At 41.7% G+C, this 19,795-nt stretch overlaps 1 protein-coding gene across 2 annotated transcripts in view; it reads right to left on the bottom strand.

Annotated features, from left to right (window-relative positions):
* Window positions 1-19,795, bottom strand: part of mwh (multiple wing hairs) — a 50,911-nt gene that overhangs the window by 4,619 nt on the left and 26,497 nt on the right. For both annotated transcript variants that reach the window (XM_069126724.1, XM_069126725.1), the window contains exons 2-5: window positions 15,611-15,683; window positions 12,350-12,579; window positions 1,343-1,634; window positions 10-228 (exon numbers count right to left, since the gene is read on the bottom strand). In XM_069126724.1, coding sequence (XP_068982825.1) covers window positions 10-228; window positions 1,343-1,634; window positions 12,350-12,579; window positions 15,611-15,683 — 814 coding nt within the window. The remainder of the gene's footprint in view (window positions 1-9; window positions 229-1,342; window positions 1,635-12,349; window positions 12,580-15,610; window positions 15,684-19,795) is intronic.

Consider the following 19,795-nt stretch of genomic DNA (forward strand, 5'->3'; position numbering starts at 1 on the left):
ATACGTTACCTGAATGTACAATCTGGTTTGCGTCCGCGATGCAGATTTTAGGAAGGCGTTCAGGAATGAAACTCCTGCGACTCTCAGTGCAATCGCTGCTCTGGGAGCCAGGAGAGCTCCAGCGAGGAAACGGAATCTTCCACCCTCGCCATATTTCAGCCTAAGAGTAGATACAGCTTCCGAGACCACTGCGTGACCACCCGGTGTCTGACAGACCTTTGTCAGTAACTGAAAGGAGCAAACAATCTTAGAGAAACTTGTAATAAATTCTTGAGCCTGCCGCTTAAACAGCAACTCGTTCCCCTCGTCTATCGCGATCGAGAGTTGCGCAAACTAAATTTCTTGTGAGAATGAAATTAGAACCAGCACGTAATTAATAGTTACGTATGATGGAAAATAAGAATCGCGAGTTTTCGTAGCATTGGTCGGCAGCTGAATCCCGTCGACAGTTCCTCACCGACGGGATAACGATCTCTTTATTCTCATTATATTCTCGCTGTGCCGTAACTCTGTGATCACGTGCTGTGGAAGTAATTATCCAGTTCGGTTAGTCAACATCTGATCGTAACCGCGATGCTTGGCAAGGTGCACTTCCTCGGACGGTGGAGGAAATAAAAAGTAGCGGAGAGTATAGGGGCGTGTATGAGGTTGCAAATGAAGCCGGCCGAATAACGTTTGGATAGACGATAAAAACTGGTTCTCGACGGCGTACACTCTCGAAATAACGGGGCCCCTGCCGTCAAGTGGACCGAGTTTGCTGGATACGCGCGTTTACGATTATCTGAATGGGTCAAATATAGTACATAAGAGACGATCATCTTGCCAAGTGCCAGAAGCCTGACCCACTCTATCCCCATTGGGTTCGCTTTTTATTTTTCCTCTCCTGTTAATCACGCATTCCGTCACAGCTCGGATGCCAACTTTATTGCGCTGGTTAGTAGTACGTTTTAGAGGAGATTGCACGCGAATCTATTTGTTAAACGGTCAGAAGGCGATAAAAGCGAACGATAAAGGCACGCGATAAAGCACTCGGCGAAAACTAAAGATATAATTATTATCTATATACATATGTATACTTGATTCCGAGATCAAACCTAAGCGAAAATTGCGGCGAACAAATCGGTTTAAATAAATAAAGTGTCCAACTTTCGAATTGTTAACACTTGTTAACGTTATGTGACGTTAATATAAGATACATGTACTGTGAGATGATAGGAAGATATACAAGAAATGTTCTGAGAGAAGTACGCGATATGTGAAATATACCACACGTACGACTCCAACTGAATTCGTTTTTGATTAACAGTACCGCGGTGCTTGGAACGGAAGTGACGATTGTTACCTGGAGAGCTAGGACTCGGGACCGGTTCAAGCTACTAGTCAGACAAACTGCCAGAGCGAGAAGACCGGGTTGGGCTTGCACTAGGAGCCTCGGTGCGTCGGTGCATCGTTCGGTGCAGGCAGCCAGACATTCGACGCAACCCAACTCGTCCAGTGCAGCTCTTCTGGTACCCACTCTTGGACCCGTGTGACCGGAAGACGGTGGTGAGCTTTGGGCCAACTGAACACCGCGAAGTGTCTCAAGTAACAAAGTTATCCCATCAGCTGGCGGTGAAGCGAATTCCTGAACGAAGCTGAAACATAATTATTTCTTTCAATCGACGATATAATTCATTCGTAAGCGTGATATTTTATTTGTTAAGTACAAGCAGAATTATTTGAGACGTTAGATACCTTCTTCGTTATTTTAGCGATCTTTGCTAAAGCTAGAATCGTTAGTAAGACATTTTAAATGAAGTTCTATCGTGCGGAAAGCGGTACATGTACTACAAAGTGATACATCGTTGATTGCATATCCTAATACATCTATGGTATCGGAGACCGGAAGTAACGGTATGAACACATTTACTTTGAACACACACTCATGTGTTCAGTATCTATCGTGTGCAGTTACGTGTATATATGCAATATAGCTTGCGGATATCATGTCACGTTTTCTACAGTGTTGCGGTTCAACTCCACCCTATCAAGTCCTCAGACTACTAGCATATGTTTTTTATAGTCCTAGAATCCTTATTCCAGGAATTTGGAAGACGTTCTTCTCGTGGATTATTTTCTGTTATCTCAATTCTGTCTTTTCGTATGCATGCGTTTCTTCTTCTAATTCTCGTAACTCTAAATATCTCTTCGACACTGTTGCGTGATTCTCGCTCGCGTGATGCGCACTAATCATCGCGGACGTCGCATTATCCGATTTCTATAACGTTAAGCATATAATTAATAAGTTGATAAATAAATCAACATAAATCGGTCAGGTGTTAACGCGGGTATTTATTTAAAAAGATAGAACGCAGTGTGTCACTGAGCTGAGTGTCACTGCATCAATCAATCCCGCTACTTGATGCTTTAATGTTGAACCTCGGTATGTTGTGGTGGCTACTGTAACAGCCATTGAACCGTAGGCAAGGTGAAAAAAGGTATAATTACATAATTATGGGACCTTACGATTAAGAGAAAAACCAATCCGGTTTTATAAGCGCGCTATTAAGCAAGTTCCTTCGAGGTTGTCAACGGAACGATTATCAGAGTGACGGCGCAAGAACCCGATAACTATTAATGTAATAAATACGAGGAGGTGGACGAGAAAATATACTTCAATTAAATTACACGCTTTTCAACTTATTCTAACATTGTTATTAAACATAAATTCCCAGATACAGGCTGTATGAAAAGGAATCCGTTAAATAATTATAAATCTTAAATAATTATATGAAATTTCTTTCTTCGACGTGGTTCCTTCCTTTTTCTTTTTTTTTTTTTTTTTAAATAAATTTTCGTCGCTTATCGCATGTAAAGGCACACATGATCGACTTTAGCGTAGCTTCGAGTATCGACCAGTGTCATTATTAGTACTTTATACTCGATTATCGTTCGTCTAGAATTCTTGTTAAGATATCACTTTACCACATATCGGATTCATCGATCGTTCGACCAAGAAGAGGAACAACACGATGGTTTCCCTGTACGACCACATTGAACCGGTAAGTATACGTGTGATGGCCTTAAGGTAGACAGGTGCGAAGCCAAGGAAATAGATATTACGACTGTCAAAGTATGACGTATCTACGAAGAAAGTTCGTTTCGAGACTATATACCGATTGCGTTTCTTCTTTCAGTTGTATGAGATATTTTCCAGTACGAGTGGGATCTGCTTAATGGACGAGAGCTATCTCTGGTCGTGTCACGTTAATTTCCTTAATTATACAGCTGAGACGCGTGTAACATGGTACACCGGCCATTCCATCAGCTTTATACACCTTGTTGTAGACTGCCTCTTCCGAGTCGTGAGAATTTCCTTGCCAAGAACACTTTTGTCACTTTCTACACGGTTCAGTTATTACGCAATCGCGTTATATTTCGCGAGAACTTTGTAAACTGCGGTAAAATCTTCGTTTTTTAAGACATTGGTTAAAAAACGAGGGAATTATCCAGATTTACATAATTAGCAGTATACTAAATTTCGCACGTTCACGGATAACAAGCAAAACAGCTGATTAATCCTTCATAATGTCGACAATATCGCGCGTTCCGTTATTCGTGACTGGCCAAAATACGGGAAGACAAAAAGATAGGTGCGAGCGATAAATGGACGACATCGACTCACACCTTTTTTCGACCAACGAAACAGAAATTACGTCAATTACGTATTCGTCACGGTTGCGTATGTCAGTGCAAATTGTCAGAAATTTCTGGTTAAAGTTCAATTCCATTGCCTCACCGAGATAAGAATTTCTATTGCATAAGCATAATGCGTATGTAACGTCGTTTATAAAGCACGACAGTACTGCACTTTTGCCCTGGAAATGATGTGAAGATTTAAAAAATTGCATACCATTTGATCATTTTACTTGACTCGAAATTATAAAAAGGAGATCTTGAATTCAACTGGTCCGTAACTTGAAAATTCCCTAATATTAGTAACTGATAGATTATTCAGCAGCTGATGCACGAATAACAGCTTAGAAGATAGTTCGTATACGAATAACAGCTTCGTTATTCACCCACGGAAATATGTTCTTAAAATTCCGTCGCACGCCGCATTCTCTACGAAATAATGAAAACACGTGTTTTCCTTCATCGGAGGATTAACAAAGGTAATTATTCCCGGAGGAATTCCGCGTCCAGAACGTTACCCCGTGTTCCAAATTTTTTCCCGATGATTGGACAAACAGTCGTAAATCATTCTGTAGCTCGCACCTACGGGCTTTTAAAAAGAAAAAAACCAGGCTATTCAAGATGAGGAGACGTTCTCGTCTAGACGGTGATTCTATAAACACCGTATATAAGCGCCATGTACGCCGGTTGAATGCATGCAAATGAGTATTAAAACGTTTTCTATGTAACCGCCTATGTATATGCGATCGTCGCCTATTTACCTTAGGGTAAACAAGAGTGAGAAAGAGAGAGTTCTCTCGTCCAACAATAGATGCATTATGTTAGCCGTCGTATTATGCATACCGTGCGGGGATATCGTGGTACGCACGTGTGTAAGTGTCTAGTGTACGTGCGCGAAATACACCGCGGCATTACGATTCTACGGCGCGAACACCGTGGATAGCCTTTGTTGGGCTCGTCTTAAAAATACACCAAGGCCCCCATTTGGATACTGGAGAAAATGAAAGCTCGTGCGTGAACGAGAGTGACGGTAAAAGATACGTAAGGAGCGAAACGTGACCGCAGACCACCCTATGCAACGTTGTTAAACCGATATCAGTATAAATTTCACGATACTTTCCACCGCTGTCCATAAAGTTCGAGACGGATGAAAGACATCGATGATAGTCTTCGATGTTCGTTTCCTTCGTTTAAATTCACACGAGAATTGCGGTTTATCTTGCAGGTATTCGCAGCTCTACGATTCTAAGAGTGAGTTTTTATTCCGAGATAATGTATTCATAGGTGATCGGAAAGAGTTCCGCGCGAGGTGGAAAAAAGAAAGACTAGGGGGACAAAGAGGAATTCGTTCCAAGGAGAACGACTTCGCTATCGAAAACACGCGTTCCGTGAAGACGTCATGCGAACTTTTGGCCAGCAATGGGTGCATTATATTACATCCCGCATTATGCAGACCACGGTGTACGTAAGAATGCCTTCGGCGGACGCGGCATGAATACCAAGTGTTCCTTATTGCCTGGTGTGTGGGCACACCCTAAAATTTAAGGCAATGGACGACACAAGAGCAAAAGAAAACGAAAGCCACCGTAACTTGGGACGTTTCTCTTTCGCGCGATATTTTTGGCCTGTGCCTACGTTGCGTAATTCACGCTCCGCATCTTCTTTTTACTGTGTCTTTTTTTTTTTTTTTTTTATTATTACATCGGAAAGGATCGACGAACAAATCGAGGAAGTTAATTTCACTTAGGAAGCTACATCTTCTATCGTTTTTATTGTTACTCGAAAGACAATAACCGATGAAAGATAACGTCTTATATAACGGAGGCTAATTTAGAGAAGCTATACGTCGAGGTACTACATTACGTATATATTTTACGAAAATATGTGCTGACAATATGGATAAACCGCACGAAGGAGGTAAATTACGAAATATGTATGTACATATAATTCCTATTCCTGTAGGCACCTACAGTAGCACCGGCGATAAAGGCATCACGTTTCTGTCGTAATAAATTATCGTCTATTAGCATGCATGGTGTTACGTCGTAAATAAAGGGACGAATGGAATATAAAACGTTTAAGAGGATTACGCGTGCATGTTTTAAAAGATAAATATCTCTTGTCACCCAGATATTAACTAAACGCTCTGCTGCAATTAAATCGAAGTCACGATTATTGTAAATATAAAAGTTATTTCGCGCGACATAAATCGCGATTCGTTTCGCCTTCAGTGTGTCAAAATACTTACTTCGTCATATCTATGCGAAATTTAATTATTTCATCGACGATTGCTGTTCAAAGAAAAGCGAAATTTGGGTTAAGAAAGTGAATGATTGTTCCTTTGTTGAAATACGAAGAAACGGGATTTGATATCGCGCGAAAAAATGAGACTTCCTTGGTTTCCATTAAGTAGGAAGCAGTTACGCATTCTCTGTTACGTGAAACGGAAGCATCGTGGGGTATCGTGGGTTCGGTGGCCGGTCGAGGCTTCTTCGACGCGGTTGATATTCCCCCACGTGGAAGAAGAAGAAGAAAAACAGGGGGAGAACCAGGCTGGTTTATAAGAAACGTACTGTATAAATTTTGCGAACCCTTTTTCTTTTTCTGACGAGGTAATTATGTGCTTCTAAGCGAACTGTAATCTCGAACGTTAATACGAGACACCCTTCATTAGGCCTTATCATAAAATGCAAACGCTTCTTTGCATAATCTTTAAATAATGATCTAGGAGTTCGTCCAAGTATGATCGCTTTCTAACATTCTGTAAGAAAGATGTAAAAGGCTGTAGTACTTTATCGATGATCTGTAAGATATTTTTGCAATCGACACTGAATTTCCAAATGAGCAAATTTGAAATGTAAATAAACAAAGCCGGGATGCAAATAAAAAATTCAGCGTACAGATATGCATCCCAGAAAATAGAGAAATTAATCTGCAATGCGAATAAAGAAATCCTGGATGTAAGTAAACAAACGTCGAAAGTAGATAAATAAATTAAAAATTTAGACAAATCGGTAGAGGGTATTTGTTTATTAAGGTGGTAACATTCTGACGAACCGGTTTCGTGAATATTTGGCAGATACGAAATTCAGCGCACAGTATCTTTCATTCTAGTGAAAAGATTCGTTCCGTGAATACAAAGAAGTTTGGTTTTATGAATGGACCAAGGAATCCTTTCAGTGACCGCTATCCGAAAGGCAGGTCCTTTAAACGAGTAATGATTGACGAAAGAAACCGACGACACGGAATATCAATGAAAACGAAGCCTGATTCGCATAGTAAGAGTCAAGACACGCGAGCCTTTGTAGAATGATGAAGAATTCTCTTTTAAAGTTTCCGATATCAGCGTTTCACAAGAGAAAAAAGACGTCTCGTGCTCAGGGTGCACTGGTTATCTCGAACAATTTGTTTCAAATCGCAAAGCTCTTATTTAATTAGAGCAATGCGAACGTCTAATTAAACGCCCGGTCTCAACAGTTAATAGGTGATAATAACTCGTTATGCCCCGGCAATTCTTTTCTTTCTTTCTCGCTCCGCCGAGCATACGTACACTCTAATAACACGTTTGTTTCATTGACGACCCGTTTCAAGGCACACGCGAATCCTTAAACCCTGCTGATCCCACAACGATAAAGATAAGAGACCGTTCTCGATGAAAGTACGTTGCGGCAATGGAAAACTTGGCGGATGGAAAGCAAAAATTCCATTCGACTGCTTGCCATTAGTTTCGTACCAATGATTACAAAGTCAATTATTCCGGCATAGCACGGAATAGAATCCTCCGACTTATCTAACCTGTGGATTTGAACAAGAACGTGGAAAAATTCCAACTGTTCGTTAACCCAAATCCAAAGACCGACTATTACCGAGATTACGGATATTCTGTAAATTCTTACATTTTCGATACGGTTATCCCGAGAACCGTGAACATTCTACGAATTTCACGCCGATATTACAAAAACGAAGGTTGTTCCTTCGCTGTAGATAATTCTTAACATCGTGCGTCCGTTTCTTCGCCCCAGCTAACACGTACGTTTAGCTTTGTAACGAAGTAGAAAAAAAGATAACCTGGCCGATAACGTAATCGATCTTGACGGGCAATTATTACGATCGGTTTCAAAATAAATCGATTCCGCCAGCCGAGTAGTCGGCGGGCAACCTGGGATCACGGTAAAAACGTCTGTTAAACGGTCTAATAAGATCCCGACAAATGATACGAAGGTTCGATCTTGGAAATCGAGGATGCGCCTCATCCAGATCGATTTGCGCATTGAGCACGGCAACCCAGCCGTTGTACAGTTATCCGTAATATCGGCATTCGTTTATCCGTGGCCGCTACTTACATTACGGGTTATCTGCTCGCCTCTACGGTAAGAAGCTTGACCATATTATAAGTCATCCAGCGAATGTGGGACACACTCGCGTCGTCCATATGGCCGTTGAGGTATGGTACCGTTCGTGTAACATCCGTGATCACGCGTGTCCACGGATCGGTGACAGGACAAACCGGTGAAAATTGTCACACCAAGTTTGATTCGGGAATTCGCGTAACAGGTTGTCAAGCTTGTCGACGAAGTTACCCGCGAAACTCGAGATTTCTCTTTAGACGAGACTAGGAGAAAATGTTGGAATACCTGGTTCGAGATAAAGTCTTCTTTCTTATCTTCAATGAGAAGTCACCGTGTCTTAGGATCGAAGACATATATCGTACTGGATCAACACTTGGAAAACCATCCTTTCTCTTCTTACAAAGAGACATTGTCAAAGGTCTAGGTCCGATCTGGATGAAATTTTGTAGGTTTGGGAAAGAGCCAAAAATGGTAGATACGTATATTTTCTTAGCTGTGCTAACTTAAGTTTAAGGGGTGAAAACATCCTCCGAAATTTGAGCCCTTAAGACTCTGCAAAGGATATCTCTTCCGTGTCTTACTGCGAAAAGTTTTCAATCTCTTTGGCAGATAACGTAGTACCGAGAACAATCTAACTTATAACATTCTTCGCTCAAACCTCCGCTCAAACCAATACCTAAATCTCTACAAAGGAGATCGAATATTTTACAGTCAAACAAGGAAAGAATATTCTTTGTAGGATAGAGAGATACGTTAACTTGGAAGAACTTCGCTAAATTTTTCTATAGTACATAATTTTACAGGATAGTTCGCCGTTTTCCAAAAAAAAAAAGTGTAACACAATAAAATGATCACACGTAGTATGTGGTAACTTTAATTTTAGAACGGCTGCAGGGCAGTGCTCGCAAATTGCCGCAGTCGCGTGGTTAAACGCGAGGAAAAGGAGATTCGATGTTATCCTTCGCGCATCCTTTTTACGAGGGCTCCTGGACGCGTCTGGCATTCTTGCCTCTCTGTCCTTTTACACTCGTCGGGTTGTGATTAGAATCATTCTCATCTATGCACAACGCTTCTTGCCGCGCCGCTTCGAATATCCGTTGGCTGGAAATTGTGCAGCGATGCACACGGTGAAATTGCGCTTAATAAGGGTAAACGAGCACGTCGATCGGACAAGAATTAGTTCGAGAATATTGCCTGGACGATTCCTGCGTTTTCGCCAGCCTGCCGTTCCTTTTCCTGCCACGTTTCTCCGCGACCTAAACTATAATACGTCCCTTGGATTATTCGTAATCTCGTTCGATCCAAGTTCAGCGATTAATGGGTGGTCTAGAACATAAACTACGAAGCCGGAAGCCAGTCGAGATTGAATTCTGCCCACGAAAAATAAAGTCGCGAATGAAAAGCTGGGGCTAATGGATTGACTAGTGCTACGCAAGTGTGATCCAATCTCGCTCAGTCTGATACGAATCTAGATAAGGAAGAGAGCATTGAAATTGTAACACTAGACGAGATATGGTGTACCTATCGCTTTACTGAATCTTCTATCTTGAGAACTGATACAGATCGTGGAAAAATCAGTGGTTTTGTTAAGTCTTCTATTAACTTCGCTCGCATTCTACTCTATAGAGGTGACGGTACTATGATAGATGTATAGGTAGCTTTTGATTGACTTGTTAATTTAATAATTTGTGAAAGACAGAAATTTATAATAAAAGTATAAAAGTTAATAAATTATACACTGTCAGGATGGAACGACGGCTGAATGAAGCAACGACAGCGTTCGCGTGTTTCCTTGCTAGTCGTTCTATGTGAGACTCGCGACGTCGCAGCTTGAAGTCATTTATTACTCCCATTACGTATTAGGAATGTAACAATTTGGACTAGGCAGTGATGTAACGGTACGATGATTGAGAAACAAAATTTCTATGATTTATCTTCGCTATACAACCTTGTTAATAGGCACAGAATTAAATCTAATTAATCTACGTCTTTTAAATTTTTCAATCCACTCTTTTCTAACGACAATAGTAACCAGAGTTGTAGCTTCGTTACAATTTATAGATGTTACAACGGCGCATTTTTAAAGATTTCAATGAATTTCGATACAGTGCAAGGTTCGTTACCTTTCGTTACGTGTTGTAGCTTCGTTACAATTTATAGATGTTACAACGGCGCATTTTTAAAGATTTCAATGAATTTCGATAAAGTACAAGGTTCGTTACCTTTCGTTACGTGTCTTTTTACCTTCTTTCGCTTTGATTTCTTTGGCAGGAAGTTTAATGCTTCGCCCCGTAATTGCAGCGTTAAACTTTATTTTCGAAGGAAGTAGGACTCGTTGTATTTGCTTTCTGATGGCAATCAAAAACGGCGAAGCTTTGAGACTATCGATGCAGCCAATTACAGACGCGTGTCTAGCGGCTGTGATTACACGCGCTATGAATGAATAGCAACGTACACGCTTCGGGCACTTCGAGACAAACATCGTCGATCTTGCGCCGAGGTATAGCATGAGCCACCGACGTTCATGAACAAATCTTAGCATTTACGTCCGATCTTTAATCACGTTGGCGCCTAACGGGGACGAGACTATCATTTAGCCCTTCGTTGAACGCGATACCAGGAGGAGCTTGATTCGCGTTAATCCTGCTGTGATCACCGTGTTGTCTTAGAAACACGGAGGAAACCCGTTTCTTTGTTGCTCCTATCCGCGGCGAGGTAATATCGCAAAAAGCTACCACATCACAGGAAACCGAGCGAATAACTTTTTCTTTAATGATTTACACAGAGATGAGAAATGACGGATGGATGGTTTTCGCGGCTCGTCCACGCACATGGTTAATTCAATCTTCGGACGAAATGAAATACGGCTATCGAAGGTAGTTAACAGTCGAGACAAACGTAAGAAACGCAAAAAAGAAAATCATCTTTCGCGCGTGCAAATTTCCAGGAAGTAGAGATATTTAATTCATTAGACGCAGATACTTAATTCGTTAACGCTGAAATTACCAAGATGGTCAAAGCGATCAATCTGTAATTTTTCACAGGAATTTTTGAACATTCGAATAAATTTGAGTGAAGTATATAGATAAAACGCAGTTTTTTCTCTTACATTATGTATCTTTTTTTTAATCGACTGTAGCGCAATGTTGGTAGAAATCAACAAAGCATAAATATTTTATTTAATCGTGACTAATTGTATACAACACAGTTAAGTGTTTAATTCGGATATGAGCGATTCCATGAAAGTGCGTGATCGAGGTTTATTTTGCTTCTTAAGGAGAAAAGTTTAACGACCGTCGGCTAATCGGCAGCCAAATCGGGAAGGAATTTTTACGAGTTTCGGGGAAGGGGGACTCAGCCATATCGAAACGCTTCTCTTAAAAATACGTATAAAAAGTAACTGTAAATCCGGCCCCGTTCGAGCCGTCCTTCCTGTTCAATTAGTATCAAGTATTTTCGTGGTGTTCTTGTCGTTAGTTCCAGTGAGAGAGCGTAAATCCAGCCGTACGAACGTTTATTCTAATTGTTCACGGACAATCAAGCGCACGTGCTTCCGGGTGTCATGTCGTGCGCCATCGTTTGAAAGTGAAGTTTTTCGCGCCTGCACTCGACTCGCAACAACGATTCCCAAATGAATCTCTTCGACGAGCTATCGTGTCAGGAAAAAGTTCCGTGAGCTTAATAACTATGCCTGATAATTAACAACGTTGTTATTAATTGTAAACGTCCTGGCATTTTCACGAGAGCACGAAAGCAACTTTCAGATACGCAAAGTAGAATAACTGTTTAAATTTCGCTCAATTTGCAATTATAATTAGGCGTCTGATTAATTTAGGAAGTCGACGAAGATTTAGTAACTGTTATGGAATTCCAAGAAACTGTAGAACTGTACAGTTGTGTAGGAATTTTTCAAGAAAAGGAGGTTGATCGTCGTGGCAGAATTACTAAAATACTTTTCTCCTTCCCTTTGTGTCAATTCTAAATATTTTGCAGTCTTTGATTTAGTGTTATACAGTGAAATTTCATTGAAGTATATGAACTCATCGAACATCGACAGGTCATGTACATAACTAAAGTTCACATGATGAAAGTTGACTGATTCTCTGTTCATATGTATGATTTTTCGTTGATACAATAAGAGTTCAGATAAATGGAGTTCATACAAACAAAATTCTATTTCAATTAGAAAATGGTTAAAGCTTCATTGCAATAAGTATAGTTCAAATAGTATCTCTGTATACATAGATAATACAGTGTAAGAAAGTGGGGAAAGAATTGTTCGTTAATAAACAATTAAGTCGAGCAGGTAATATATGTCTACCAACCTTGGAAACGCTAGCCTCAGGTCAGCTCTGAGCTTGTTCAGAAGCTCGCTGACCGACGTGAATTGTCTCAAGGTCATCTCGCCGCTTCCGGAAGCGTAACCGGAACTCGAACTGGTTGTCGACGGCAGGGTACCATGCGAGTCTTGAACGCTTCCTAATGGACGCCTTCCCCATCGTCTGAGGGCGATCGCGTAGTCCTCGGCGTTGTACGTAGGTGGTCTTAATCGCTCCTGCAAAGAAAATCGCAAGGCTTTAGACATAATTGCTCGTCCGTCTGGCTTTGTATCAGGGCGAAAGCCAGCATAATTGAACAAGGACAGTAGCCTCGAGTCCGCTTTATCCTTTTACGAGCTCGCCGTGTTTTATTTCATCGAGCGTCGTACAAACATTCGCCGTAATTAAACGCCGGTGATTGAACTACCATCGCTTTCGCAATAACGTAATAACGAAGTAACGATAAACGTTTCCAAGCAGAAAATACGAGCGCGGAAGATCGAATATCGAATAATGTTTCTATTTGTACAGAGAGGGAATCAAGGAATCGTGGAAATTATAGCCGCCACGAATGAAATATTCATGCGAGGGAGTGGAAGCCGGGTTGAAGTTAATTTCACAGCGCTTCGAACCATAAATCGATAAGATTATAGTGATTATCGCCTCGTGGCCCATAGGTTACGCTGCCGTGGGGACCGATCCCTCGTTGAAATGCGGGATCGATCGTGGAAATTAATTTACCGCCTCTGACTCACGGAGTCACCACAAGTGCCTAGAGCCGCCTCTAAATTACGCCTCTAAGATAATTAAAATTCGTATTCCCTTCCTAACTTGCTTCATCGCACGCCTTCGGACGTATTTCGGTCCAGTAGCACAGAATCGAGAACTCAGGTACGATTCATCGACCGATTTGTTTCAAAGGTCGACCCAACCGCTTCCTAAACGACAATCTAGGGATACGAATACTATTTAACACCGAACAAAACCGCTTGCTCGATTGTGGTTTTCTACGCGCGGTTAATTGGCCGGTTTTAAACGTGAAACCGAGTTTCTATCTCGTGGTTACCCGCCATTTGCCCGCGAAAAATTAAGCAGAACCGCATCCTAACGATCCAACGACCCTCTTTCCGCGGAAGATTTCGAGCTGCACCTGGAATACAGAATTTATTTAGACGTAATAGACGATGTTCCAGGTCGCCGACGGTCGCGATCAATCATACGCTCGTTCGTTACTGAAATCGACGGAGGACGCCGATGGACCATCATCGTTTGATGAATACGGGGCTCGCTGGTAACGATGTATCCTTTGAAAAACGATAAAGTAATTAGAGTTCCTTTCCGGGATGCGCGATGCCGCGCGGACATGCACGTAAATCGTCTAACGACGATCATGATTGAGTAGAGGTGTGCATAGATCAATCATGGCTCATGTTTTTTTCGTCCGGATGAACACGAAACGGGATCTCACGAGAAGGAGATCGTTAGGGTAGGAAAGGGTTTACTCGTAAGCGTAGCAATTATGCGAGTAATTAGATATCTCGACGAAAAAGAGCGGTGTGTTACTCTGAATACTTGATGGCTTTAGAAGGATTCATGCGAAACAAAACAAACTCACGTACGTAACCTACATACCTGCACGAGGACGTCACGCTTTCCTGATTCACGTAAGTGCTCGATGAGTACTCGCTTGTCAATGCGTTCGTGTCGTTTACTTAGTAGTAATCCACTATTTGGAGGAGAAGGAAAGAAATTCGTCTCTCGTAGAGAATGGAGAACGGCAAAGTTCGTGAACAGAGAATCTCCTTTATACTTGATCCAATTTCAAACTGGCGCGTATACACCGCGTTTTTCTCAATTAGAGTGAAGACTTCGAACGTTGGTAAAAGTCGCGACTTTCACGAACATTCGAGTACAGTTTCCAATGGGTGTCTAGGCGAGGAACGCTCGACTTGTCTCGTTAATCATCCTATTGTGATGACGTAAATCTCTCATTAGCGGCACCACGTTATTTCTTTTTTTGCAATATTAAGAAAAGAGAGACAACGAGGTCTCTCGATAATTAAGGTCAGGAGTCAGTCGTAACACGAATGGAACACGTCTCGGGAATAAGATACTTTTTTACGCAACCTTCCCTCTCTTCGCCGTAGATTTCTTGAAAGATAAAAAAAAAGTCGCATCGCCTTGGATTATCTTCGTTAATCACGTGCCACGCATTTGTACGGGGCACAAAAATAAGGATTTAACTTGAGTGTAAATATGTGCACCTCGAAGGGGTTAACGCGATGCACCGTGGCCTCTCCTCGATATTAATCATATTATCCGTGACTTATTACCTCCCTCGCAGTTTCACGACGCGTATAAATGCCGGAGGAGCCATTACGAACTGCAGAATTCAATGCATCCGAGGTTGGCGCATGTTAATGCATGCCTGGGTATTAAAAGCGTGGCTCGCCTAAGTATAAAGTGAATGATCGACCCGACGATTCGGAGGCGAGCGCTAATAATCAAACGGTTGACAGGACGACAGCTTGACAAAACCGCGTTTTATAAACGAGCAGGCTGGATGGTATGCGATGCCCGCCATTCATCAGCGAAACTACGCGAACGTTTATATTTATGAAACTGTTCGCCTAGTAGATTGTTCCATTTATTTTGAACGGAAATCGCATTCGTATTATAAATCAGCATTCCATGTTTCAAGAGATGCAAATGGGAGAGATACAAATTCGAAGAACGAAATACTTTTGAACATCAACGCAAGAGGATCTGTTGGAAACAAAATTAAATCCGATTAAGTTCAGTAATCTTTCTTTCTCGTCGATTTCCCCGATCGTACATCTTCTCCCTTTAGTTGATCCATAATTGTAGCGAAAAATAGTGTACAGGAACCTCAATGTATGCATAATATAGCTATTTGCACTTACTGGTTACGACAAATAGATTGGAAGTGCACGGATTATGATAGAAAACAAGCTGTTTCCACGGGCTTAACGACTCATAATTTCCTTCCTTTAACACATTTCTGGGTCGTTTATCGAACGCCAGTTCTCACGGCGTCGTAAACACAAAACGACCGACAAGCAAAATATACGCCTACCTACTTATAGGTACTGTATTTACTGACCGAACGTTGAACGATAAATCGATAAGGTTAATCAAAAGCATCCTGTTCATATTCTAATATGCGTCGTATCATCGTCCAGGTTAAACGATTAGATCCTCGTCTTCGTCAGGGTAATCCTTTCGATTCAAGACACACTGACATACCTTTTCCGGTTGTGGGCCCCACGGCTTTACCACCAGCAACTCCTCCTCCGCGTTCGGAGCCATGTCCGTCTCGCTGAAACACATAAAAAGAACGAATTTTATTTTTAGACCTATGTCAAGATAGATATCTTAGTTTTTAAATCTATCCCGAGACAGGCAGATCTTGGTACGAGCAACACGAGGACGGGATTAATGATCTTTAAGATGGTTTGAATTGCTCATTTTAATCGTTTGCCTTCCATACGAAATAAAGTGTTTGGAATTATTAAAAATTGGTATCCGAAATAATTTGGAAATTAGAAGGAGATTAAATTTGCATTGAAATAAAATCTTCAATACAAGAGATATAATTTCTTATACTGGAACAATTAGTTATTTATCGAATACATTAAATTATATGGATCGAATCGCAGATTCGCGAGAGTGAATCTTCGATAAAATAAAAATCTGCGAAGCGTGAAATACAAAACCAATTTGTTACAATCGCTTTTGTTCCTTTCTTTTTTCATTCGATTCGTTGCACATTTTCTTAACAATATTCCAGTGCAGCCCTGAAAGAGATAAGCTATTCTTTTCGTCAACGTTACGGTTAATTGGCAATTGATATTCTGTATCAGGTGTGCCATGCGTTATATGGAACGACTCGAGAGAATCTTATTTGCGGAATTCTTAAACGGTACCTCGCTCATTCGTTCCGCCGCGACGGAGACGAAGGCATGCAGAGGCTTCGTCGTTTCAATCACACTCGTATCGCGTCCGGCCTAAACTTCAGTTCCTGCTGCCGCCGATGCAATTTATTATAGGAAGTCGTCCCGGCCATTACGAGGAATTCTTATCTATCTCGGTCCGATCCATCCGTCCTGAACGAGCAACTCGCTTAAGCAGTGCCAATTAGCCTAACGAATTTACAATAACAATTATTGTTAATTAATGGTTTTCGCACCTCATTAAGGGTTCACGAGCTGATTAGACTTGCATTAAATCGTACACGACGTTGCCATGGAATAATCATGTTGTTCCGGAGGGTAGCTTGCGAATTAGCCTAATACACTGTCACGCGTCCCTTGAGTTTGCTAATCAACCTTCTATGTTGGTAGCTTTAACCATTCAATATTCTTCTAACCTGTGTTTGTTAAGTAGCAAGGCTCCTTTTCGCGGAAATATTCAGATGGAACTCATAGATTACAAGATCATAATGAAATTTTTAATTGATAAATTAACTATTTTCTGAGATATGCAAGAATCTCCTGGGTTCTATCCTCTGATCAAATATTACTAAGATCGTACTGTATGGAGAATATCTCGAACATACGAATCACACGTTCTGCATTTAGTATAACTGTTAGGTGAAATTTAGATTTGTACTGCATATAATTGGGAATTTGACACTGGAACAGCACAAGTACTATCTTTGCTCTTTGTAATGTAATGCAATGTGATTTTGTTTGTAGATGTGAAACTTTCGTTCAGTACGCGTGTTTATCTGTGACACTGTGTCGAATCCATCAGATATAAGCGATCAGACGCGTGTCTCCTTCGAGGACCGGTGTCACAGCTCCGTACGGTACTTACTTAGGGATAATCTCTATATAAGTATGAAAAATAAATGTCTCACCGGTTACTGTCTCTATATACTGTAATATCATATCAGCCAAATCTCTTCGATTCGTTGTCACATCGCTGCGCGACAGTGTTGCAGCGTACGAGCGAATAATCATCGATAATGGATCCTCGTGTCGACAGGTGAACGGTAAAAATCAAATGACCAAAATATGCCTCTTTGTCAGTCACTACGGACGTTACTTGTTGCACTCAAGCAGCACGAACATACTAATTTCAACGTAAACGTCTCTCTTACGACACGATGAAGCAACAAACCTTGGACACCCTAGAATTTTCTCCGAAAATAAACTCGTCGGAGCTATTGATCGCGGGCTGGTTAATCGTCGGTGGTTGAAATTTAATAGATTGAAGTATTTATGGTCGGGCCCAGAGTGGCGATAACATCTAACACGCGCAGCCTGTTATTCAGATAATCTTTTACCTGGACGAAAGCGTGGATCGTCGTTTCACGGTCGGGTGCGACGTAATGCAACGCGATTCCGCTTGGAAAAGGTGCGCGATACAGGGACACAGACCGCGCGGATGCTTCGTTTTGTGGGTTAGCCACGATAATAATAGGAGTCACGATCTTCTGTGTATTTGTGTGTGCGTGTGTGCCACGGTCACGAAGCGGTGTACGATCGTGTATCGAGTGATCGAAAGCGGGCCGGTTGCTACTCCTTCTTCATCATGTTGGATCAGAAATATCCTGGTGATGTTAGTCGAGAGCTCGCCCTGACCTTATGGGTTGCCTGAAATCGTGCCGATTCAGGTAATTTCATCCATAAGTACGGCTATCAATGATAATGACTTGGAAGTATTATAATACTTATAATCCGGCCGGTTGAAATTCGTTTTCAGTGGTTGGATCATCGGTGCGAACGTGTGTCGCGTTTCTGAAATTGTTAAACGCTTTCTTACCAGCTTCACCGTGTGTCAGACGCACGACTTTGCTGTCAAATGCATTGTCTGAATATATTACATATTGTAGGTGTATTGATTATGCCCGTATTCGTTGTGACTATGCATCGAGTGAAAAGTCGATCTTCATAATAAAAATTTATAACATTATGTTTACGACTATTTTAGAGAGATGCTTCGGATGATCATTGAATTAGTTACATATATATATTTGTTTTTCGAGATCGAAACCATTCTTGTGCAATAAGTAATAAAATGTGTTCTTTAACGATACCAGCGTCGTGTGCTTAAAACTCTTTAAACTCGCAGTTTCTTCGCTCTTTCCGTAGCCAGGTTTATCGCGCCGCTATATAGAGCATCTTAAGAGAATTAACAATCTCTGGTTTAATATTTTAATGCGCGATAATTATCGCGAAACACCAATTAAATCGCACGACGCTTAATTGAATCCTGCGCGCGCGCCATATTCGCCGACCTGTCGTTGTACACGTGTTAACGTAATAACCGCGTAACTATAATTGTGAACAGGAGGATATCCAGGGAAAATACGAGTTCACCAAACTTGGAAGTGGTTAGGATATGCGATTCTACGATTGCTTTCATTATCAACAGTTTATGGTGCGATCCTCGATTCCTGTTACGTGTTAAACGGGATTAATTTATTTCTCGAATTAATTGACAGAGAGTAAAATACCGAGATTTACCATCACAATCGGCAACCATCGGCGAGGATAATTTCAGATTCCGTACCGTCAATCGATCAGAAGAAAACTCCGTAGACGATGAATCTGTCTAAATCAAATTAATCGCGCTGCAGTCTTTATTACTTTCATTAAATAATATTCAGCCGTTCCTTTTACGATCCGATTTCCAAAGAACGATAACCTTGCTGCTCTAATTTCTGTTCGCTTATAAAATTCATACGTTAGAATATGGTTATTTTCTCCTGGTAAACCAAAGAAGAATTCGTGCGTTGAAAAGCCAATTTCACTGTAGTCGCAATAATTCGAAAGATTAGGTGAAAAGACCTAATCTTTACTTTAGCGTCTCTTTCACTCTCAACGAATGATCAAAGGAACATCAAAGTCATACGAAGATGCAGCTTCGAGATCTAATAAAAATTCCTGCAGGTTACAAGTGCCGTCCTGGCGAATCGCAGATTTGATTTCCAGAGGCAGTGCAGCGTCAGCAGCAAGTGCTGTCAACGAATCGCGGCGGATCCAATCCGGCCGTGCTCATCACCATTAATCTTGAAAAACGTTGTTTCACCGGGGCTCCGTACGGTCACGGGCGATTCTTCGCGTGTCAAAGGGGGCCGCCTCGCGGAAACGTCAGCCCCGTGCATACGGAACGCGCGGTTGCGAACGCGTGCTCGTCAGCTCGGCGATCTTGAGCGGTGGTGTACGAGCATAACGTAGTAGCCGAGGTAGCTACGGAGTAGATAGATACTTACTCGAGGAGGACAGCCGAGGCATTGACCCGCGCGCGAGCGGTTAGACACGCATACGCACGCACTTTTGCACGCTTCTCGCTTGCGCGAGCCAGCTTCTCTGTGCGCTTGCTACGCAGTCACGGTGTCCTTTAAGGAATTCCAGCTTTCCGCCGGGTATTCCCCGGCGCGGCGACGTAAGAAAATTGGAGAAAGTAGCGAATCATGGCGAC

The sequence above is a fragment of the Bombus flavifrons genome, chromosome 14, assembly GCF_040668555.2.
Source record: "Bombus flavifrons isolate JBK064 chromosome 14, iyBomFlav1_principal, whole genome shotgun sequence".
In the NCBI taxonomy this organism is placed as follows: domain Eukaryota; kingdom Metazoa; phylum Arthropoda; class Insecta; order Hymenoptera; family Apidae; genus Bombus; species Bombus flavifrons.